The 25679-nt window shown below is 40.7% G+C and overlaps 1 protein-coding gene across 1 annotated transcript in view; it reads right to left on the bottom strand.

Annotated features, from left to right (window-relative positions):
- Positions 1-25679, bottom strand: part of SOHLH2 (spermatogenesis and oogenesis specific basic helix-loop-helix 2) — a 140328-nt gene that overhangs the window by 34769 nt on the left and 79880 nt on the right. The window contains 1 exon segment of the mRNA XM_053563894.1: positions 2015-2226. Coding sequence (XP_053419869.1) covers positions 2015-2226 — 212 coding nt within the window.

Below are 25679 nucleotides of genomic sequence, written 5' to 3' on the forward strand. Positions count from 1 at the left end.
TCCTGCTCAACCTGTAGCTTTGATAACTGGCAAATACAAAGCTTTACCCTGTTCAGAGAGGCCCAGTGAGGATCCCACTCTTGGAATGATGAGAGAGACCAACTGTACTGACCTGTCCCTGTGCTCTCCTAAAACCATATCTGTTTGGTTTACACTAAGCTTAGCATATACTGAACCTCAGAGGTGAAAAAGAGGTTCAATATGAATGTCAAGTTATTACAGACTTGTAGAAAGCACATGAAGAGAAGAGGGAGGAGGTCTAGCCTGAGTTTTCTGAAAGCATGCCATGTGCTCTTAGGCAAGTCACTGTGGCCCAGTTTTCTCATCTGTCAAGTAGGGATGATGAAACCTTATTCTATCCACCTCATATAGCTATCATATAACATTTGTGGGGGTTTTTTTGTTTGTTTTTGGAGACAGAGTCTCAAGCTGTTGTCCTGGGTAGAGTGCCATGGCATCGCAGCTCACAGCAACCTCAAACTCTTGGGCTTAAGTGATTCTCCTGCCTCAGCCTCCCAAGTAGCTGGGACTACAGGTGCCCACCACAACACCCAGCTATTTTATTGTTGCAGTTGTCTTTGTTGCTTCAGCTGACCCAGGCTAGGTTTGAACCCACCAGCCTCAGTGTATGTGGCCAGCACCTTACCCATGGAGCTACAAGTGCTGCCCGATAACATTTTAAAATATGATATAAATGAAAACTGATGATGAGTTGTCAACATGGGAACTCTGTCTCTAGATTTTTTTTTTTTTTTGTAGAGACAGAGTTTCACTTTATGGTCCTCGGTAGAGTGCCGTGGCATCACACAGCTCACAGCAACCTCCAACTCCTGGGCTCAAGCAATTCTCTTGCCTCAGCCTCCCGAGTAGTAGCTGGGACTACAGGCGCCCGCCACAACGCCCAGCCATTTTTTGGTTGCAGTTTGGCCGGGGCCGGGTTTGAACCCGCCACCCTTGGTATATGGGGCCGGCGCCCATAGGTGGTGAAATAGGCATATTCTCAAGAGTGCAGTTCGCAATGTGTTCTGGAAGTAAAATCCACTTGGAAGAGGATAGTTTTTCTGGTTTGTCTGGAGTTTGCATTCCTCGTATAAAGGCAAAAGAAACACAGAAGATCAACTGTTCTAAGAAACCCCAGGAGTGGCGTCTGTCTGTCTGTCTTTAACCGGGGACTCACTGGCGTGGGCTTCGTTTCATTCCAACCTTATTTCCCCCCCTAACATCACTTGCCTTAGCTTTTACTCAGGGATCACAATATTGTCTCTGAAATTTCTGTTAGCCTAGAAAAGCCTGTCATATAATTTTGACAAGCTCTTATGTTTCCAATATTATCTACCATTTCACTTTCTCTCCCAAGTATTTTGTAGAAGGGGAACAAATCTGTTCTGATCTAACCCTGTCGAAACACACCCTACACAGCTCAAAATCTGATACAGTCAGGTGAGGAAGAACCTAATTCTCCTACCACTGGGCTCTGATTCTCTAGAACAGAAGTGGGCGAGAAAGAAACAGGACTATGCAGCTACAAAACTAAACAAAAACATTAGAGGTGGCAGTGTCTACACTCAAGGAATCTAGAGGGCCTCACAGCTCCCAGAGACATTCTTGTCCGCCGCCAACAAGACAGAAAGCAGTGCTCATCTATTTTAGTATCCACTGTAACAATTAATGAACTCTGGAAAGATGTGCCACTTTAGTGATGTAGTTATTAAAAAGAAGCACCTATGGGGATAATGTAAGCATCACATGCCAAATGCATTTCCATGGGCGATTAATTCTCAGGCACTTAATTCTCACCCATACTTACCGCTTTTCAAGTTAAAATGATAATTCTTATAACAACAGTATGTCAAACTGGCAATGAAAATGTGAATATAGATTCTGCCCAGGCATTTTAAAATAAAGTATTTTAAAAATTAAAGCAGAAATTTATCATCTTTTAAGGATTTTTTTATAGAAACAGGTTTAAAAAAAAAACTGCTCAGCAGATAGAGTCAAGGTTTTTGAAGTTTACCTAATTAACTTGACAGCTTCCAGGTCCTCAGCACTGAGAGAAGTCATCTTCAGGAAAACCATGTGGAATGTGCAGTCATCCAGAAGCACTGCCGCCGCCTTCACATCACTGGTAGTGATGGTGACTTCTGCTAAATTTGAGAAGACTTTCTGCACCGTATCAGACAGGTAGCGAACAGTGACATCTCCAACTAATAAGAGGTCTATTTTTGCCTGAAAGAGAAGCAGTCGCACCATGTAATTACCATCTGGGCTTAGAGAAAATGTCATGTGCGAGAGGATGAAATAACGGTGACATGTACCATGGTGCTGGCTCTACAGCTGAGTGAACGGTCAACTCCAAGACCCTCCAGGACAGGAACTATTCATTTCATATCCTCAGTACCTACAAATCTGAATGTCTTGTTTTTTGTTTTTTTTTTTTAAATTTTGACTCCCACTGCTACACCACCGTGGCTTTCCTGCAAATTTCTCTCATCTCATTAAACAATAGATAGGATTCTTATGACCCAGTTTTCCTGCTGGAAAGTCTGTTTACTGCTGAGAGAACCAAACTGGTGACTCTCCCACGCAACTTATTTTGGTGAAACACACATTCCAGAGAACAAAGGAAGATCTAAATGCTATATTCCACTCCTTTGAGACCAACCTGAGCAAAAGTGAGACCCCATCTCTACTAAAAACAGAAAAACTGAGGCCAGACGATTGCTTGAGCCTGAGTTGGAGGTTGCTGTGAGCTATGATGCCAGGGTACACTATCCAGGGTGACAGTCTGAGACTCTGTCTCAAAAAAACAAAAACAAAAACAAAAAAACCATGTTTGGGATCTGGGGTGGATGTGCTCCTCTGCCACCCTGATCCCATCTTCTTCATTTCCAACTGTGATATTGGAGCCGTTCTCCTAATACTGGATTGTGACGTTACGGTGCTGTGATGAACACCTTTGGAAATATATTTTTGTTCAAATAAGCATATACCCTAGAATCAGAATTAAAAGATTGCAAAGTTTTTGCTTGTTTTTCAACTTAAATATCCCAAATTGTTCTTCTGAAAAGACACAAAATTTGTCTATTTCAATATATTTCAATACCCATTTCCTCAAATCCTTAATAAGACTGATCATTCTTAATATTTTTAAAATTTTGCCAAAATAGAAAAATATCTCTCAATTTTCCTTTTCATTGTCATTTCTCTAATGAATGATGAAGTCAAGTATCTTTTCATTTCAGTGGCAATTTGCACCTTATATTTATTGCACGGTATCTATTAATCACTTTTGTTCTCCTTCCTATTTGTGGGTTGTCTTTTTCTTATTTCTCTGTAGGAGTTTATATATTCTGGGTATTAGTCAACTATTTTTTTCCACTTTTTGTCACTCGCCCTTTAATTTTGATTATTAGGTCTCTTATCGCTAATAGGTATTTAATATTGAATAATAAATCGACTATTTCCTTTATGGTTTTGGTGAATTTTGTTTTGCTTTCAAAGCCATCTCTGTTTATGTTAAAATGTGCCATGATAGTGTATTCTAATACTTTAATGATTTTTGTTTTTGCATTTAGCTCTTTATCCTATCTAGAGTTGATTCGGTGGTTAACATGAGGTAGATATCTGATTTCATTTTTTCAAATGCAGAGCTAATTGCCCCAATAGCATTATTGGCTTATCTGTTTTCAAATGTTACTCTTGTGTGAGAGAGGATGTGTGTGTGTTTCTGGACTTTATCCTGATCCACTGGTCTATCCACTGGTCTATCTACCAAATATCTGGTATTTAATACAGCTCATGTTGCCCTCTTTGTTATTTTCTAATTTGGTTCTTAAATATTTTCCCATGATTTCTTTTCCAACGGAATTTTGGCATGGACTTGTCATAAAACCCTGTTAAAAGTTTTGATTATGGTTGCATTTATTTTAACAGTTTATTAGGGAGTATCAATGCTATACTAAATCTCCCTATTTTGTCACTATGACTCTCAGAGAATTTGGGTTTTTTTATGTTCTTCAGTTTTATAGACTTTCACATAGATTTTTTTTCTGTATCCTCTTGGAGGTCACTGTGAAGGTTACATCTTTTCTCGCTTACATTTTCTGATTGATTATACCTAACATATAGAAGTGCTATCGGTTATAGCGGACACAGAAAGTGCTATTGATTTCTGTATAAGGAACTTGCTTCAAATCTACTTTATGATACTCTCTATTTTGTTCTAATATATTTTAGTTGATTTTTCTCAATGTTCTAGGTAGACAATCATACTAGCTTAACAAAAATGGTATTTTTGTCTCTGTTCCAGATGTGTGCTTTTTATTAATCTTAAAGCACAGGCTAGAACATTTAAAATGTTGCTGAATAGCAAAAGTGACAGTGAGGACTCTTGCCTTGTTCCTGACTTTGGCAGGAGTATTTCAAATGTTTTTAACACAAAATATGGTATTTAATGGAGGTTTTTGATCAATATCCTTTATTAAGTTAAAAAGGTTTCTTTCTGTTTGTAGGCTAAGAATCAAAAATGTGTGTTAAAATTTATCAAGTGCTTTTTCAGTATGAATTATTTTTTATTCTTTCATCTGTTAGGTAGTAAATTACCTTAGTAGATCTCCTGATGTCAAGTTATCATTGCATTGCTGGGGTAAACCATTTATAATGTGTGATTAGCTCAATTCATTCATTCTTAGACTTTTACATCTATGTTCATGACTGAAGCTGAATACGATTTTTTTATGGTATTGTCTTACCTGGTTTGGGCATCAGGGTTATGCCAGCCTTGAAGAATAAAATAGAAGGCTTATATACTACTCTATGATCTTGAATAGTTCATAAAACACAGAAATTATCTGCTTCTTGAAATTTGGGTGAAACGTGTCTACAGCATCTGGTCCTGCAGACATTTATAGATAGGTTTTAGTGTACCTCTTTCTGTTCATATTGATGATTACTGGTAAATTGAAGTTTTCTATCTTAAGTGAATTTTTTAATCTATTTTAAAAAATTATTTCATCTATATTTCCAATATATTAAAGTATATATAATATTTATTATTGTCATTGAGTTCTTGCTTTCCAAAAATTAATACTTAATTTTTTCTCTTTTATCTGGTGGTGCTTTATTATAGAATATAGAACTGTGTGATCTACTATACCTAAGCCACATGTGGCAGTTTAAATTTAAACTTATGTTAATAGAAATTAAATAAAGTTTATTAAATAAATTAAATAAACTCGTGGGCTTAAGCAATTCTCTTGCCTCAGCCTCCCAAGTAGCTGGGTCAATAGGTGCCCGCCACAATGCCCAGCTATTTTGGTTGTAGTTATCACTGGTGTTTGGCAGACCCAGGCTGGATTTGAAGCTGCCAGCTCTGGTGTATGTGGCTGGCACCTTAGCCAATTGAGCTACAGGTGCTGAGCCCTAAACTATTACTTTCTAAGATGTTTTCTTTTCTTTCATTTTTTTTTGTTATTTTTCCTAACTGGCTATTTTAAGATATGATATCCTCTCTGCGGATGAAAATTAGTAGACTTGAAAATTTTTTTTTCTATTGTCTTATGTCCTACTTCATTCAGGCTGTTATAACAAAATACCATAAACAGGGTAGGTTATAAATAACAGCAATTTACTTTTCAAAGTTTGGAGGCTAGAAAGCCCAAGATGAAGGTGCTGGCAGATTCAGTGTCTGGTGAGGGCATAATTTCAGGTTCACAGATGACAGTTTTTCCCTGTGTCCTCATTTGGTAGAAGGTGTGAAGGGTCTATGACCGTACTTATTTATTTATTTTTGGAGACTCACTTTGTTACCCTTGGTAGAGTGCTGTGATATCATAGCTCACAGCAACCTTAAACTCTCAAGAATTGCTCAAATAATTCTCTTGCCTCAGCCTCCCGAGTAGCTGGGACTACAGGCACCTGCCACAATGCCCGGCTATTGTTAGAGATGAGGTCTTGCTCTGGCTTGGACTGGTCTGGAACATGTGAGCTCAGGATTATAGGGGTGAGCCACCACGCCTGGACTCTGAGGCCTCTTTTATAAATGCTAATCTCATTCATGAGGGCTCCTCTCTCAAGAGTTAAACTCCTGCCAAAGGCCCCACATCCTAACACCATCACCTTAGGGGTTGTGTTCAACATGTGAATTGGGGTGGGGCACAAACATTTAGCCTATAGTGCTTTAAAAATCTATCTCTGGAATAACTGATCTATCTGTGCATTTGTGTCTAGGTCTGCTAATGTCTGGCAATTCTTGGTTATCCAAACACAAATACGAATGGAGGATTAAGTGGATGTGAAGAAGCAGTTTCCCCTGCAGTTAGGGTGGTATTTCCCTTACAGCCAGTTCCCTTAATGTGGAAGCAAAGGCTGCAGGGCAGAGAGGTTGGAGCCAGCTAATTATCAAAATCAAATTAGGCCAGGGCAGTGCCTGTGGCTCAAAGAAGTAGGATGCCAGCCCCATATGCCGGAGGTGGCGGGTTCAAACCCAGCCCCAGCCAAAACATGCAAAAATAAAAAATAAAATAACCACCGGCGCCCGGACCTCCATAAGAACTGCGCGAGATCAGCTATCGGTGCCCGGACCTCCATAATAGCTGCACACAATCAGCGATCAGCGTCCGGACCTCTGTAAGAGCTGTGCCGCGATCAGCGATCTGCCCCCGCCCAGACCCTGGTAAGAGCTGCGCCTGCAGGGCCTCCACACGCCCTGACCAGGAACTCCAGGAGCCGCGCAACCCCGCGTCCTCCCTCCTGTACCCTCCCTGCCTCCACAACAGCCTGCTCGTCTGGCCAGGGACCCTGGTAGCCGTGTGCCCTCCGGAGTCCTCCTGTCTCTGTGCAGAGGCCTTCTCCTGGCCAGAGACTGCTGCAGGCTTGGGCTCTCTAAGCCAAAGTCACTGGGCACCAGGCACTCCTAGAACCACGTTCACCTGTCCCCACCACCACCACCACACCCTGTTCCTGGATCTGGCTGTGTCACACTCTGGAGCTGCTCCCACAACCAGAACTCCCTGGCTGGGAAAGCCACAGAGGAGCTACACAGAGTCACTCCCTACAATGATCCAGCAATAATATAGTGATCCCGCTGGGGTCTGATCTTGGAGAGGCACCTCCCCAACTCTGAGGACACCTAGAGGCAATGGTGAAGAAACAATCATGAGGCGAAGTCAACAGATAAACTCAGGCAATATGAATAATCAGAGTAGATCAACTCCCCCAAGGATCAATGGGGCAGACACAGCCCAAGATCCCATGCACAAACTAAAATAGCTGAGATGTCAGAAATCGAATTCAGAATCTGGATAGCAAATAAGATCGAACTAGAATTCCAAGTAGTAACCCAAAAGATATCTCAAGAATTCAATGAATTCGAAGACCAAATGACCAAAGATTTTGACACACTGAGACAAGAAGTTGCAGCCCTCAAAGATCTGAAAAAAACAGTCAAATCCCTCAATAACAGAATGGAGCAAGTAGAAGAAAGGATTTCTGACATTAAAGACAAAGCTTTCGAATGCTCCCACTCTCAAAGAGGAAGAGAAATAGAGGGCAAAAACAGATCACCCTCTCAGAGAGTTCTGGGATAATTTGAAGAAAACCAGTATTTGTCTTACAGGGATCCCAGAAAGCAACGAAGTGGCTTCACAAAGCACAGAGTCTTTTCTCCATGAGATTATGAAAGAGAACGTTCCAGACATGCTGAGAGATTCTGAAATTCAGGTAGCAGACAGTTTCAGAACTCCAGCACGACTCAACCCGAATAAGACATCCCCCAGACACTTCATAATCAATTTCACTAAAGTTAATATGAAAGAGAAAATTCTGAAAGCAGCCAGATGAAAGAAAACCATCACCTACAAGGGTAAGAATATTAGAATAACTGCAGATCTCTCTGCTGAAACATTTCAAGCTAGAAGAGGATGGTCATCGACTTTTAATCTCCTAAAACAAAGTAACTTTCAACCCAGGATCCTATATTCAGCTAAACTGAGTTTCATTTATGACAGCAAAATTAAATACTTTAACAACATTCACATGTTGAAGAAATTTGCCATAACTAAACCAGCTCTCTAGGATATTCTCATACCTATCCTCCATAAAAACCAGTGTAATCCTCCACCACAAAAGTAAACCCACCCAGAAAATTTTGATCAAATTCCAATTTCCACTGTCGCAAAAGGATTAAAAATGTCCACCGGACTCTTGAAAGGCTTATCAATATTCTCAATAAATGTGAATGGTTTAAATTGTCCTGTAAAGAGGCACAGGTTGGCTGAGTGGATACAAAAACTCAAGCCCAATATCTACCGCATACAAGAATCTCATCTTACATTAAAAGACAAATACAGAATCAAGGTGAAGGGATGGTCATCTATACTCAAGGGAAATGGAAAGCAGAAAAAAGCAGGCATTGCAATCCTATTCGTAGATGCAATGGGCTTTAAACCAACCAAAATAAGGAAGGATAATGATGGACACTTCATATTTCTTAAAGGTAATACTCAATATCATGAGATCTCAATTATTAATATTTATGCACCTAACCAGAATGCACCTCAATTTATAAGAGAAACTCTAACAGACATGAGCAACTTGATTTCCTCCAGTTCCATAGTAGTTCAAGATATTAACACCCCTCTAGCAGTGCTGGATAGATCCTCCAAAAAGAAGCAAAGCAATTTTAGATTTAAACTTAACCATTCAACATCTGGACTTAACAGATATCTACACAACATTTCATCCCAACAAAACTGAATATACATTTTTCTCATCAGCCCACAGAACATACTCCAAAATTGACCACATCCTAGGCCACAAATCCAACCTCAGCAAATTTTAAAAAATAGAAATTATTCCTTGCATCCTCTCAGACCATCATGGAATAAAAGTTGAACTCAATAACAGGAATCTGCAAAAACATGGAAGCTAAATAACCTTATGCTGAAGGATAGATGGATTATAGACGAGATTAAGAAGGAAATCACCAAATTTTTGGAACAAAACAACAATGAAGACACACATTATCAGAACCTCTGGGATACTGAAAAGGCAGTCCCAAAAAGGGAAATTTATAGCACTGCAAGCTTTCCTCGGGAAAACAGAAAGAGAGGAAATTAATAACTTAATAGGACATCTCAAGCAACTGGAGAAGGAAGAACATTCCAACCCCAAACCCAGCAGAAGAAAAGAAATAACCAAAATCAGAGCAGAATTAAATGAAATTGAAAACAAAAGAATTATATAACAGATCAATAAATCCAAAAGTTGTTTTTTTGAAAAGATCAATAAAATAGATACGCCTTTGGCCAACCTAACCAGGAAAAAAAAAGAGTAAAATCTCAAACTCATCAATCAGAAATGACAAAGACAAAATAACAACAGACCCCTCAGAAATTCAAAAAATCCTTAACGAATACTACAAGAAACTCTACTCTCAGAAATATGAAAATCTGAAAGAAATCGACCAATACTTGGTAGTACGCCACCTACCAAGGACGAAGTAGAAATGTTGAACAGGCCTATATCAAGTTCTGAAATAGCATCAACTATACAAAATCTCCCTAAAAAGAAAAGCCCAGGACCAGATGGCTTTACGTCAGAATTCTACCAAACCTTTAAAGAAGAACTAGTACCTATATTACTAAACCTCTTCCAAAATATAGAAAAAGAAGGAATACTACCCAACACATTCTACAAAGCTAACATCACCTTGATCCCTAAACCAGGGAAAGACCCAACAAGAAAAGAAAATTATAGACCAATATCACTAATGAATATTGATGCAAAAACATTCAATAAGATCCTAACAAACAGAATCCAACAACACATCAAAAAAATACACCTTGATCAAGTGGGATTTATCCCAGGGTCTCAAGGCTGGTTCAACATACGTAAATCTATAAATGTAATTCAGCACATAAACAAACTAAAAAATAAAGACTATATGATTCTCTCAATTGATGCAGAAAAAGCTTTTGATAATATCCAGCATCTCTTCATGATCAGAACACTTAAGAAAATCGGTATAGAAGGGACATTTCTTAAACTAATAAAGGCCGTCTACAGCACACCCACAGCCAATGTAGTATTGAATGGAGTTAAATTGAAATTATTTCCACTTAGATCAGGAACCAGGCAAGGTTGCCCATTGTCTCCATTGCTCTAACATTGTAATGGAAGTTTTAGCCATTGCAATTAGGGAAGAAAAGGCGATCAAGGGTATCCACATAGGGTCAGAAGAGATGAAACTTTCACTCTTCGAAGATGATATGATCATATATCTGGAAAACACTAGGGATTCTATTACAAAACTTTTAGAAATGATCAAGGAATACAGCAATGTCTCAGGCTACAAAATCAACACGCTTAAATCTGTAGCCTTTATATACACCAACAATAACCAAGCCAAAAAAACAGTCAAGGACTCTATTCCTTTCTTAGTAGTGCCAAAGAAGATGAAATATTTGAGAGTATACCTAAGAAAGGACGTGAAAGATCTCTACAAAGAGAACTATGAAACTTTAAGAAAAGAAATAGCTGAAGATGTTAACAAATGGAAAAACATACCATGCTCATGGCTGGGAAGAATCAACATGTTAAAATGTCTATACTATCCAAAGCAATATATAATTTTAATGCAATTCCAATTAAAGCTCCATTATCATATTTTAAAGACCTCGAAAAAATACTTTGTTTTATATGGAATCAGAAAAAACCTCGAATAGCCAAAAACATTACTCAGCAATAAAAACACAGCAGGAGGAATCATGCTACCAGACTTGAGACTGTACTATAAATCAATACTGATCAAAACAGCATGGTAATGGCACAAAAACAGAGTGGTAGATGTCTAGAACAGATTAGAGAACCAAGAGATGAATCCAGCCACTTACCATTATTTGATCTTTGACAAGCCAATTAAAAACATTCAGTGGGGAAATGATTTCCTATTAAACAAATGGTGCTGGGTGAACTGGCTGGCGATCTGTAAAAGACTGAAACTGGACCCACACTTTTCACCATTAACTAAGACTCTCACTGGATAAAAGATTTAAACTTAAGACATGAAACTATAAAAATACTTGAAGAAAGTGCAGGGAAAATTCTTGAAGGAATCGGCCTGGATGAATACTTTATGAGGAGGACTCCCCAGGGAACTGAAGCAGTATCAAAAATACATTACTGCGACCTGATCAAACTATAAAGCTTCTGCACAGCCAAGAACATAGTAAGTAAAGCAAGCAGACAGCCCTCAGAATGGGAGAAAATATTTGCAGGTTATACCTCTGATTAAGGTTAAATAACCAGAATCCACAGAGAACTCAAACGTATTAGCAAGAAAAGAACAAGTGATCCCATCTCACGGTGTGCAAGGGACTTGAAGAGAAACTTCTCTAAAGAAGACAGATGCACAATCTACAAACACATGAAAAAAAGCTCATCATCCTTAATCATCAGAGAAATGCAAATCAAAACTACTTTGACATATCACCTAACCCCAGTAACAGTAGCCCACATAACAAAATCCCAAAACCAGAGATGTTGGCGTGGATGTGGAGAAAAGGGCACACTTCTACACTGCTGGTGGGAATGCACACCAATACGTTCCTTTTGGAAGGATGTTTGGAGAATACTTAGAGATCTAAAAATAGACCTGTCATTCGATCCTATAATTCCTTTACTAGGTTTACACCCAGAAGACCAAAAATCACAATATAACAAAGACATCGTACCAGAATGTTTATTGCAGCCCAATTCATAATCACTAAGTCATGGAAGAAGCCTAAGTGCCCATAGACCCACGAATGGACTAGCAAATTGTGGTACATGTATACCATGGAATATTATGCAGCCTTAAAGAAAGATGGAGATTTTACCTTTTTCATATTTACATGGATGGAGCTGGAACATATTCTTCTTAGCAAAGTATCTTAGGAATGGAAGAAAAAGTATCCAATGTACTCAGCCCTACTATGAAGCTAATTTATAGCTTTCCCATGAAGGCTATAACCTAATTATAGCATAAGAATATGGGGAAAGCGCGAGGGGAGGGGAAGGGAGGTGGGAAGTTAGGGTGGAAGTAAGGTAATAGGTGGGGCCACACTTATGGTGCATTAGAATGGGTACAGGCGAAACTTATTAAATGCAGAATACAAATGTCTACACACAATAACTAAGAAAATGCCATGAAGGCTACGTTTAACAGTTTGATGAGAATATTTCAGATTGTATATGAAACCAGCACATTGTACCCCTTGATTGCACTAATGTACATAGCTATGATTTAACAATAAAAAAATAAATAAACACCTAAAAAAATATATATATAAAAATAAAACAATAAAAAAAAATTCAAACTAGGCCTTAGTCTTTAATTCCTCTGGGAAGAAATGCCTTTGCTTTTCTTCTCCATCTCAGTTCTAGAGGTCTGAGAATTACCCACACCAGCAGCCCTTGTCTCACGTGGAGTTCACTTTCCTTAGAGAGCAGTTCCTGGGTTTTATCCCAGAGTTAAAAGTACCATTGCTTCTGCTCTAATACGAGTGAGTCGGGAGAGTCCAAGGTAAATCCAGGGGGCCCCCTGGCCCAGGTGTTCTGCATTCAACTAATTTGAACCTTGTGCCGCCACTTTCATCTTTGATTTTGCCAGCATTCAGCCTGAACTATCACTAAAATCATTTTCCTCTGCATGTCTTCTTTCTGTGTCTTTTAAATTACAGTTTTTCTACTTTTGTTTTAATAGTAATTTGATCTCATCTGCTTTCTAAATTTCACGTTTTCTGTGGATTTTTTTTTTTTTTTTATTGTTGGGGATTCATTGAGGGTACAATAAGCCAGGTTACACTGATTGCAATTGTTAGGTAAAGTCCCTCTTGCAATCATGTCTTGCCCCCATAAAGTGTGACACACACCAAGGCCCCACCCCCCTCCCTCCGTCCCTCTTTCTGCTTCCCCCCCCATAACCTTAATTGTCATTAATTGTCCTCATATCAAAATTGAGTACATAGGATTCATGCTTCTCCATTCTTGTGATGCTTTACTAAGAATAATGTCTTCCACTTCCATCCAGGTTTTTAATGTTCAGAGAGACGCTGCTTTGTTTGAGTCAAGATCCCATTAAAGACTATGGATTGCATTTGATTGTTTCATCTCTCTGGAATTCGGAATATCCACCTTGTTATTCTTCCTTGATATTTACCTACTGAAGGCATCATCACATTTTAAAAGTATCTCCTGCAATGAAGTCTGGGGTGAGCAGAAAGGTTCACGTTCATGTGTACGCTCAGTTCACCATCATGAGCCAGTCTGTCTCCCTCACCTGCTCCAACCCACTTTAAACAGGAGCAAAATGTAAACTCCAGGTCTTTCATAACCTGATTATCAACCTACCTCAACCACCCTACTTCCTTCTGCTTCCCTCAAATACTCTACATTCTAAGAAGACAGCATTTAACACTTTTGAATGGCCTCTGAAATTTGGAATTTCTACAGTCACAGTGTTGGGGCCCTGACAGTAAGTTTCCATTCCATTTTGTGAACATTCCTCATTTCCAGTAGCACTTTAGGAGCCATGTGGGACTTTAAGCCCCTGTGAGGCTCTGAGTGCAGACTTGGCAAATCTCCACTGCAGCACACAATTTCTTCAATACAAATATATTCCTTTGTGAACCCAAAGCCAAGCACTGAAACAATCATTAACAAGTGGACTTAGAGTTTTGTTTAAAAACCTGATCAATAGAAGCAACCGCTGAATGTCCAGAAATTAACCTACCTTGTATAGGCAAGGTGAACACAATTTATCTTCCAAATGAAGACACTTTTAATAATGAAAGAGGGTGCTACTAATAATTACTCTAAATAACACATATAAACCAGGGTGCTCTGAGCTTTAAATTTGTGTATTTATTAGCAAAGTTGAATTATTTTAAAACATCCTTCCACTTGGCTAGGTGCCCGTAGCTCAGTGAGTAGGGCACCAGCCACATACACCAAGGCTGGTGGGTTTGAGCCCAGCCTGGGCCTGCTAAACAATGACAACTGCGACAAAAAAAATAGCCAGGTGTTGTGACGGGCACCTGTAGTCCCAGCTACTTGGGAGGCTAAGGCAAGAGAATCGCTTAGCCCAAGAGTTTGAGGTTGCTGTGAGCTATGCCGCCATGGCACACTACCAAGGGCGATGTAGTAAGACTCTGTCTCAGAAAAAAAAAAAAATCCTTCAACTTCATGCATCTGATTAAATATGTTTTATTTATACTCTACATAGATATTGACTAAAGTCTGGGTGCCCTGGCTCATGCCTCTAATCCCAGCACCCTGGGGAGGCTGAGGCAGGTGGATTGCTCAGCTGAAGAGTTTGAGACCAGCCTGAGCAACAGAGAGACCCTGTCTCTAAAAATTGCCGGGTGTTGTGGTGGGTGCCTATAGTCCCAGCTACTTGAGAGGCTGAGGCAAAAGGATCACTTTACACCAAGAGTTTGAAGTTGCTGTGAACCATGACGCCATGGCACTCTACTGAGGGCAATAGAGTAAGACTCTGTCTCAAAAAAAAAAAAAAAAAGGATATAAAGATATTTACTGATCCCCTACTAGAAGGCAGACAGTGCCGGGGACTAGCAATAACACAAGGCGGATAGACAGATAAGGTCCCAGCCCTCATGGCGCTTACATTCTAATAGCTCTTTTCTCTTAAGAAAATATGGCTTTCAATCCTTGGAACACAGGAGGAATAGCATATGAACCTCAGTTCTGACAAAGCTGTAAATGATACTTTTTCAACAGCTTCCTGCAGTGGGAAGGGAGCAAAGGCTTTTGAAGCAGAGAGACCAAGGTCTGTCACTAAGTTCAGCGGCTTACTAGTGGCTTTGAATAAGAAACTTAGATGGTCCTGATCTGCGGGATAACAAGATTGTTTAGAAATGTTTGTACAGTTCCTTGTGGGTGGTAGTTATTCCATATTTTATTGAGAAATACTACACATTTGAGAACACACACACACACACGCAAACCCCCCAGAAAACATCAAATCAACCTGACAGGGGAGAGGGTTGGGAAGAGGAGTAGAGGGGAGAATGTACCCACGGGGAGCAGTACAAAGTGCTCTGAATCAAATCCATCTTTGTATTGCTTGAGTTCCAGACCTCAGGGTACAAAGCCTACTGCAGAACAATTTAGAACAGATAGCTGCCTAACTTGAACCTCTTCTTTGCTGGCTCTGGGTAATCTGACTGTAGTGTTCCTCTCAGAGGCTAGTCCCAATGTCCCCAGAATCTCTCAGCTTTGTGAAGAAAAATCGATAAAACAATGAAGGGCAGAACATGAGTACTGGGTAGTGAGGAGAAACCTGACAGGGCGTAGGAAGGGGATCTGGAGAGGGAGGAGGGAAAAACAAGCACCACTAACACACCATTCTGCAAAGGAGTCTGAAATTTTTGCACCATGGCACAGAAAGGGCATGACACAGCACTCTGGAAGGAACTAGTTTGCCAAAGGCTTCTTTCTTGACCTTACAAAATTGCTGCCACACTACATTCCGAATGTTAATAATCAGACAAGTTAGAACACTGTTGTGGTCCAGTATCCCAGGGTAACTCAAAATTAGCTGAATGGCTTATAAACAACATAAATCTTAATATTCAGTTAAAAAATGATTTGTTGACAATGTAATATGAACACAGGCCATGAGAAGGATCTAATGATAAGAATTTTTAAGAAGGAATAAAAGTTTCTAGTATATTCTGCTTGGAAAACTGCCTTATAGTACATCTACAATTTTCACCTGTGAGCCACAATTTGGAGCAACATTAGACTTCATTTGATGGAAAAATCTCTTTTCTATGTGAATTGTTTATGCACCTTTTTAAATAAAAGCAACATGTAATCATTGGGAAATATTGGGAAAACTAAAAAAAAAAAAAAAAGCCCAAGGAGAAAATAAAAAGCATCTATAAATCCAGCACTCAAAGCTCTATTAACATCTTGGTACATATTAAGTGTGGGCAGTTTCTATAATGTGACATCGACTTTATCTCCATGTGATTTCTGTGATCACAGTAATATTCAGGGCACTCCAGTCTCTACAATTTGAAAAACACTGGATTTCCATTTGCAATGTGTGGAGGGCTAAACCCTTAATTAGTAACAGCAGGTGCTGAAGTGCTTAAAGCAAATCACTCCCCCATTTTAGTGAGTTGTTATTTGTGTCATTCTTATCACAGGGAGCAGCTGTGAGAGCTAAGACTCTCAAAGGGTAGTCCCGGGCCTCCAGTTTCCCCAGGAGTGAAAGGATTTAAACAGCTTGAGCTACAGAACTGAGCAAGCAGCTCTTCTCACAAAGGCCCACGAAAGGGTCAGTTGGGGCTTCACCCTCTCTTAAGGGTCAGCAACCATAATTATTTGTGTGTTACTAGATAATCAGATATTTTATTTCAAATTCTATTTTGAACAGCTTTGCCTAATCCTACACCATAAAATACCATTTTTTCTCCTTAGTGTTTAAATAGGGTTACTCTAGAAAAAATTAAATTGTTAAGAGGGTCCACTTCAAAGGAAAACTTGCTCTTAAGAGGATATTTAGAAGGCAGTGCATTCTGAGGAGTAACAAAACTCACTCAGCAGGAAAGGGTGCCCTCCCGTTATTTATAAAGATACAGGAAATAAGGGGAAAGCCAACACGGCTGGCCTTGGCTTTCTGGGGCGCAGAGGTCTCATTAATGCTTTCTTCCTAGTGGGGTAATCATCACCTTTCATTTTCATCAAAAGTAGTCACAAAACCGATTTTGTGCTTCACTAAGAGGATGAAAAAGAAGGTGCTTTTAAGAGATACAGGCGCCTGTAGTCCCAGTTACTCGGGAGGCTGAGGCAGGAGATCTCGAGCCCAAGAGTTTGAGGTTGCTGTGAGCTGCGACGCCACAGCACTCTACCGGCGCGACAGTCTCACTCCGTCTCAAAAAAAAAAAAAGCCAGTGGGCTTTTTGATTTCCGTGGAGGACGTGTAGTTTGCAGGTCCCATTATGACGGTTTGGGCACAAGTTTGAGGTCAGGATCTTTGGGATGCCACGCTGGAACACAAACTGGGAAAGGACATACCAGGTTGTGCAGGGACAGAACAGAAAGGCGGCGTGTCACGCTAACCTACGTGGAAACGACGCGCAAAGTTGTTCACACACTGTCCAGCCACCAGCCCCAAAATGTCTGCGAAATTTTGTTCTAGGTAACTCCACAAGTGGCCTTCTGCTTGAAAATCGATTTTAAATTTAGGAAGCGTCCAGAGCGCCCCCACCCTCGAGGCGCCGAGGCCGGGCGGCACCCCGGAAGCCCGGGCCGCGCGCCCCCAGCCCTGACACCCGGCGAGGTGGCCTCGCGCCCCGGGCCCCGCCTCGCGGGAGCCTCCCCGGCCGGCGTGGAGGGCCGAGGCCCCGGACGCAGCTGCCTCCCCTTTCTCCCCCTCCGCCCCTTACCTGGCCCGCGGTGCGGCCGGGCTCCGGGCCGGTAATTGAGGCCGCCATGGCCCGCTGCGCACGTGCGGGTCCCGGGCCGGCCTCCCCGCCGGGGGAGGTCGCAGCCGCGGCGTCCCGAGCCCGCCCGCCGCGCTAATGGCTCCAGGCCGCAGCTGCGGCCGCGCACGCCCGGGCCGCCCTTAAAGTGGCCCCGCCGCTGGGGGCCCCGCGGGGCTGGGCCGGGGACCTGCCAAGGGGCCCTGGGGGCCCTCAGGAGACCGTGTCCCGAGCCCCCTGCCCACCGCGGGTCCCTTCCCGAGGCCGCGCTACACCGGAGCTCAGGAACAGCCGCCACTGGTGGCTGCCCGGAAAACTTTCCGAAGGCGCTTCCTATGGGTACTCCGTTAAGTTCAAGTCTTAGTAGCCAACACTTGGGATTTTTCCCTCTTTCCTGGACAGACATGTGTTAAAGATAGGGAAGGTGAAAACCACTGAGAAATTAACCATTTTATTTATTTATTTATTTATTTATTTATTTATTTATTTATTTATTTATTTATTTATTTATTTATTTATACAGAGTCTCAAGCTGTGGCCCTGGGTAGAGTGCTGTAGCATCACTGCTCACAGCAACCTCCAACTCCTGGGCTCAAGCAATCCTCTTGCCTCAGCCTCCCAAGTAGCTGGGACTGCAGGCGCTGCCCCAATGCCCGGCTATTTTTTGATGATAGTTGTCATTGTTGTTTGGCAGGCCCGGGCTGGATTCGAACCTGCCAGCTCTGGTGTATGTGGCTGGCGCCTTAGCCGCTTGAACTACAGGCGCTGAGCCAAATTAAAAATTTTAGAAGCGCTTAATTTTATCCTATGATTTAACGAATATTGTCCTCATTTTCTCAGCGTAGATCATGTAAACCTCTTTATTCAGCCTTCACTAGACAGTTCATTGAAATCTGTTGAGTTTTAGGACCTGTGAGGAACCTTCTTTTTGTCTGTCTTTACTGCTGCACCAGGATTTTTCCATTACAGGAAGTGTGGCCATTACTTTGAATTTGTGCAGGCACGTGCTGGCACTTGGGCCTCTCACAAGTGCTTCAGGGAACTGCCTCTGCAGGTGTCCCTGAGCAGCCTTGCTGTGTTCTGGGCGCCTGATTGACAGTATGCACAAATATTGCTATGGTTCTCTACCATTTTGATGGAAAGAAGAAGAGCAGATACATTTCTGATGGGATTATTCTGCATTACTTTTGGAGGTAAATGTACACGTTTTAATAGATTTCATGAGTAGATTTTAATGAAGCCCCCTTCTTTCTTGCTCTTCCAATTAATTAGGAACTGGAAGGTTTTTTCAGTGTTTTTCAACCTTTTTTCTCTCTCAGCACACTTGAACTTAGTTGAGCTTCTTCACTCAAATTATGTTGATTTTAAAAAGTGAAAAAGAAAGGAAGAGCAGAGAGAGGGAGGGGGGTGGTGCCTTGGTGTGTGCCACACCTTTTGGGGGCAAGACCCGATTGTAAGAGGAACTTTACCTAACAAATGCAATCAGTGTAACCTGGTTTCTTATACCCTCAATGAATCCCCAACAATAAATAAATAAATAATTTTAGGAGGAAAAAGAAAAGTAAAAAAAAAAAAAAGAATATACTTATGGTGCTTTGAACTTCTTTTGAAAGTATTTTAATTAATGATCTTTAAAAATGCTCATGGCACACCTAAGATCCTTGGTGTGCTGTCCTACACTGGTTGAAAATCACCGATGGAGATGCAGTGTCCGTTGGTTTGCTCAGCCAGTATAGGAAGAAGGTGTACATTGGGGTAGGGTGTGAATTGAGGCAGCTTTGAGCATTTTCCCCTTGAATGGCAAGAGGTTTCCATCCCTCCAGAAGTCAAGATGAGTGAGTCTGATGCAAATAATGACATTGTTGAAACTAAAACAGTCGATTGCTTTTGAGTGAAAAATGCCCCTGAGATTATGTGAGAGGAAGTCGTCACTTTCCTGTTAAAGAGAAAAAGATAATTTCTCCTGTATCCAGAATGAGTCCCAGCTTCATAAGAATTAACTTACTTTATTTCCAATCTCCTTAACAAAAGAAAAAGAAGCTTACATAGTAAATGTACAGACATATGCTATAAAACAAATGGCTCTCCCTGGGGAGTTTTTGCCCTGGGTGACACTTGGCAATGTCTCAAGACATTTTTCATTGTCACAACTGGAAGGTGTACCGGCTTCTACCTGGTAGAGTTCAGTGTTGCTGCTAAACATCCTGTGATGCCCAGGACAGCCCTATACAACAGAGAACGATCTGGCTCCAAATGACATTAGTGCTGAGGTTGAGAAACCCTACTATAAACCCTCCGAATTATAACATAGAGTATAAACCATTTAGTTGCTTTGCCACCTTTCACCTTCTTAAGTCTTATGTAGTGGAAAGTAAAAGAGAAAGTTTGAAGGAAAGGAAAAAAAAATATGGCATACACCAAAATGACAAACTCAGCATCTCAAAGCTGGAACTGGTATAAATTGTGTTGGGGTGGCACAGGAGAAGGAAAGTTCAGTTTTAGTTCTGTCCTTTCCCTACTTAAAACTGTACAAGAGCTCCCTTGCTTATTACAGTAAAGTTCCATTCCTGAATGTGGCATGAGGGCCCAGGCTATCTTGTCCCACTCTTGCTTTTTGGAGTAAAATTTTAATCAAGTGACTAGATTGTTTTCTATTCCTTAATAGTGGCCAGAGGTCCCCTAACCCCCCACCACACACACACAGAGCCACCTGTGTAAGATCCTCACAGCCAGATAGAATACCTTCTTTCTGTAAGGCTGTGATGGTGGTGGGATAAATCATCTGTAACCTAGAGGAGCACTGAGCTGCCCTAAAGGATGACATTTGCCATCAAACCTCTGTGAGCACAGTTCATTGATTTGGGAACTGCCCTGGTTATTTCCTTTGAGCCTCCACAGCTGCTAATTCATTTAACCTGTGGCTCAGCCTGTCCCCGATGCTGGCGTGGCTCCTTTCTGCCTCTCCCTCAGGCCTCCTAACCTGAAAGCACCGTTCTGACAGCTATGTTGTCAAAGTCCTGCACACTTACTCCGGAATATTCTTATCGGTGCTGTCTTACGATTCACCCATGCAACATACTGACTCCTGCTTTCCACTGGTTGTTAATGTGAGAAAACAACAGGAAATTCTCAAAGTATTCCTAATTCTGTCTGCAAAAGGTTAAATATTTGTATTTTAACCTATTGAGAGGGCTCAGTTCATATATTGAAATCCCAACCCCCAGGGTGATATTAGATGAGATCTAGGATTGTTGGAAGGTAATTAGGTCATGAGAGAGGAGCCCTCATTAATGGAATTAGTGCCCATATAAAAGAAGCCCAACGGAGGTACCTACCCACTTCTACATATGAGAACACAGCCAGAAGATGCTGTCTACGAATGAGGAAGCTGGCCCTTCCCAGATATTAAATCTTCTGGTGCCTTTATCTTGGACTTTAGCAGCCTGCAGAACCTTGAGATACAAATTTCTGTTGTTTATAAGGCATTCAATCTGTAGTATTTTGTTGTAGCATCTTAAATAGACTAAGATACCATCTTGTACCTCTGCTCAACAATTACAACTCTATTTTAGCAGCATGGTAAGGCAGAGACTGTTTTTACTAAACTTCATAATCCTAGCATCTAGTATATAGAGGGAATAATTAACACGGTTTTTCTCTATGAAAACCACTGCCTGTAGGCAATGGTAAAAGTCAATAATACCAACTTCTAATGATGCCCTACAACAGATTACAGTAAGACTTGACAGTTCTCTCATCATCTAATATACTAACTCACTTTCAAAAACAAAATTTACTTTTCTGAATCTGTCTCATTTAACCTTAAGTCTGTGCTAGGAAGTGTGGAGCTAACCCAAAGTGACACTATAACTGTGGATCGGCTGTGTCACTGAAGTCCAGAGCAGGGACAGATATTGCCACAGAGACTCAGTTTGAGAGCATCCCCCCAGGAGAACCATTAGAAGCAGCTCCCTGGAGTCATTGGTTATAGCTCCGCTGCCTGAGGAGATCACATAGTTATAAAGTAACTCATTTTCCTTTAGCCACAATGACAGTGGAAGTCATGAAGAATTTCTACAGTGCAAATAAGCCAGACAATCATAAATGGGAGAAGTTTCTAGTATGGGAAAGTGGAGTAGAAAAAATGTCCTTGGTGCATCTTACAAGGGTACATGTGAAACTTAGTAAATGTAGAATGTAGAATATAAATGTCTTAATGCTATGTTAACTAATGTGATGAAAATGTGTCAAACGATCTATGAACCAAGTGTATGGTGCCCCACGATCATACTAATGTACACAGCTATGGTTTAATAAAAATAAAAAAAACAAATGTCTTAATGCAATAACTAAGAAAATGCCAGGAAGGTTATGTTAACCAGCGTAATGAAAATGTGTCAAACTGTTTATAAAACCAGTGTATGGTGCCCCATGATCACATTAATGTACACAGCTATGATTTAATAATAAAAAAAGAGAAAAAAATGTCCTTTACATTTTCCTTGTGAATACTTATATGTATATTAACATAATTCAAAAGTCAACTGGGGTAATCTTCATTTTTTTTATTTTGAAACATTTCATACATTCCCAAGAGTACACTCATACATATAATATGGATGTGTACTTACCATTCAGCCTAACATGCTCTACCAATTTTTAAGTATCTTAAGTGTCTTTTATTCCCATTTCCCTCCTTTCTCCCCAGAGATAAGGACTGTTTTACTTATTTATTTTCACTTCTTTTCAATGCTATAACTAGAATGGATTGTGCTATCAGAGAGAGGAAAAAAAAACCTTTATGTTAAACCTCTGAGATCTCAAAGTTGTTTCTTATCGTCATAATACAAAGACTGATAACTCGAATTTAGTTGCTGCCTTAACAAAATATTAAAATTTGTGGCATTAACTTAGGTCTGCAGTGAGAGGGACAGAAATCGATATGGGAGGTTGGCGGCCTGGAGATCCCTTGTTATGCCACATGCGTACTAAGTGCTGAGAAAAAAGGATAAAAACATTCCTCCCAGGAAATAGAATCAGAGTCTAATCAAGGAAACTACCCCATTCCCAGGGAAGAAGGCTTTCACCATGTCTGTCAGTCCAGTGGGATTCCATAAAGGCTACGGACGGGTGATGCTGCGCACACTTCTGTTTCTGAGTGAGAGTTACCATTGATTGCTGTACTCCATGGTTGTTTAGGCCCAGCACATATTTGGCTATCAGATCGTATAGCTTAAAAAGAGCAGGATTCCTAGGAAGACATTAATAGAAATGCAGAGATTGTGTTTAAAACAAAAAATCATTGTTCTAGTTATGTTCAGCAGACTTGAAAATATATTGAGTTAGAATCAATTTAAAGATATTTTGAGTCTGATTCTGTGATTCAGGCAGGCCCGGGCCCATCCCTATCAATGAATGGCTGAATTTATCTTGGTATACTTGCAAAGAAAGCTATTGTCTACTGAAGAAAATCCAAATAGCTGTATGCTTTACTAACACCATTGTATCATACAATGTAAGTTAGCATAGGCTGTTTCAGCCAGTAAAATCTAAAACTTAGTGGTTAAACATATACAGACACATACAAAATATTTATGCGGACACGTACAAAAGGATCTGTTTTTCATTCACACCACAATCACATGAGGAGTGGCAAAGTGAGATGAATAGATCTGCTATAGGCAACGATGCTGAGACCCAAGTTTCTTCCACCTGTGGATCTAGTTTCCCCTGAGGTCCTGGAATTTGCTTCTAGACCCTCTATATCTACCCATAAAACAAAATTACAAAAAAAAACAAAAAAGACCCAAGAGGTCAGATGCAGTGGTTCACCTGTAATCCCAGCACCCTGGGAGGCCAAGGCAGATGGATTGCTTGAGCCTAGGAGTTCAAGACCAGCCTGAGCAAAAGTGAGAACACATCTCTAAAAGTAGCCTGGGCCCTGTGGTGGGTGCCTGTAGTCTCAGCTACCTGGGAGGCTGGGGCAAGAGGATCGCTTGAGCCCCAAAGAGTTTGAGATTGCTGTGAGCTATGACACCATAGCACTCTATCCAGGGTGACAGAGTGAGATTCTGTCTCAAAAAAAAAAAAAATAGAAAGAAAAGAGCACAACCAGGGAGGATGATCTACAAAGTTTTTATGGGCCATTACAGAAATGACATCCAGTAGAACTCCTATCAGCTGACGGGGCTGTAACAGCCCCAGTCACGGGGCTGTAACTGGTCAACCTACAGAGGTCAACATAAGGAACTATGCCTACTGTATTGATAGGTACACGTGGTGCACATCTGGTCTGTAAAACTCAGGTCAATGTAGGGAGGTGGTCAACTATGGAGGTTCTACTTTGTATCACTTACGCCTCAGTTACATTGGCCTGAAGTCAGTTATAGGGTCACAACTAGCTGCCCGCAGTGTTTCACAGCTATTACCTCTAAATGTAGTGGCATACATACCACACACTACTAAACAGAGTTTTCACACATGTCACTGAAGTAGTACGTGCACTACACACGAGTAAGCAACGTGTTTCACACATGTGCATTGTAGCCTACTTCATCTGTCTCCCACAGAGAGAGGAAAACAGTTTGGTGAGTGTATAATGGGTATGCAGTCTTTGTCAGAGTCCATCAATTTGATTACCAAATACCCTTTTGCTCTTTCTTCCCCAAATATACTTACCTCCTCACCAAGGAAGAGGAAGTTATTTTTATTTTATTTTTCATTTTTTTTTTATTGTTGCAGTTTGGCTGGGGTTGGGTTTGAACCCACCATTCTCAGTATATGGGGCCAGCACCCCACTCACTGAGCCACAGGCACCACCCAAGAGGAAGTTATTTTATCCAGAGCAAATTTCAGTGATTACAGTGAGAAAAACATATTTAGGTGATAATATAAAGAGATGTTATAGAGGCAAAGCAAAATAGATGTATATATTGGATTTCTAAAACATTTTCTTTTTTTCTTTTCTTTTTTTGACACTTTGAGATTAAATGCATGAATCCTTACTTCTGGCCTTGCAAAGTAAGGGGGGAAATTTAGCTTCTTGCTGTGAAGAAATAGAAAATTGAACAAAAATATATGAAACAACCGTAGGCATTGAGCAAAATGTACCATAGAACTGTGATCCCTCAGAGTTACCAGAGATAACTGTAAACCTTACTAAAGATGTTGTTTGCTAGAAGTTAGCATTGGCTGCTTCAGCCAGTAACATCCCTGATGTTATCCAGCACTCTAGATTTCTGCCTGAGGGAACACTGCAGATCTCCAAGTAGGGTGGGGAATCCAAAACAAAGCATGATAATTTCACATGTTCAAGAAGATAGAAACTAGAGTTCAGGGAGGCTGATGTGGCTGAAGCTGCAGAGTACCAGAAAGAAAAGAGATGCAAAAACAGAGCTCTGGGAATCTGAGTGTTGGTTGGATACGACGACAGCAGCTTAGAGTGAAACCCTACTAGGCCAAGCAAAGTGCCCACACAAACCTGGGAGGCATTCGACCAGCTAGAGTTGAGTGTCTTAGCTGATTATTCACAGAATTTACCAGCAATCCCACAATAGCTATGTCTTAGTAATGGTGCTACTATCCCTAGAGTAAAGGTTACTCTATACCAGGGGTGTCTAACCTTTTGGCTTCTCTGAGCAAGAAAGAGAGTTGTCCTGGGCCACACATTAAATACACAAACACTGACAAAAGCTGATGAGCAAAAACAAGAAAAGAACAAAAACAAAAACAAAAAACAGTCCATGCATAACTTTCATGACATCTGCGACCACAGATAAGCAAAAAAGTCCTCATATAATAATTGTGCAGCAGCCCATTCGGAGTCTTTCAAAGTCGCAGAGCAGGTCACAAGTTTGCAATCACTAATATAGAAAATGTACATATCTAAGTAATGTCTTTTTTTAACGTTTTTTATTATGAAAGTATAAGAAAAGTGAGCAACATAAAACTAGTGGGATATTTGACATTGTGCTTGAGAAACCAATGCATCAATCCCTGGTCTGATGGAAGTAGTAGCAATTCTCAGTGATTTCTCACGGTGCTCATCAGATATTTTGGTTCTAATTTTACTCTTACTGTGCTTCATTCTTGAAAATAGTTGCTCACAAATATAGGTTCTGCCCCAAAGCAATGATATGAGTAAGGTGTGATTGTAAAGTGAGGGATACTTACCTCTGGGAAGATAAG

Source organism: Nycticebus coucang, chromosome 15, assembly GCF_027406575.1.
Source record: "Nycticebus coucang isolate mNycCou1 chromosome 15, mNycCou1.pri, whole genome shotgun sequence".
Lineage (NCBI taxonomy): Eukaryota > Metazoa > Chordata > Mammalia > Primates > Lorisidae > Nycticebus > Nycticebus coucang.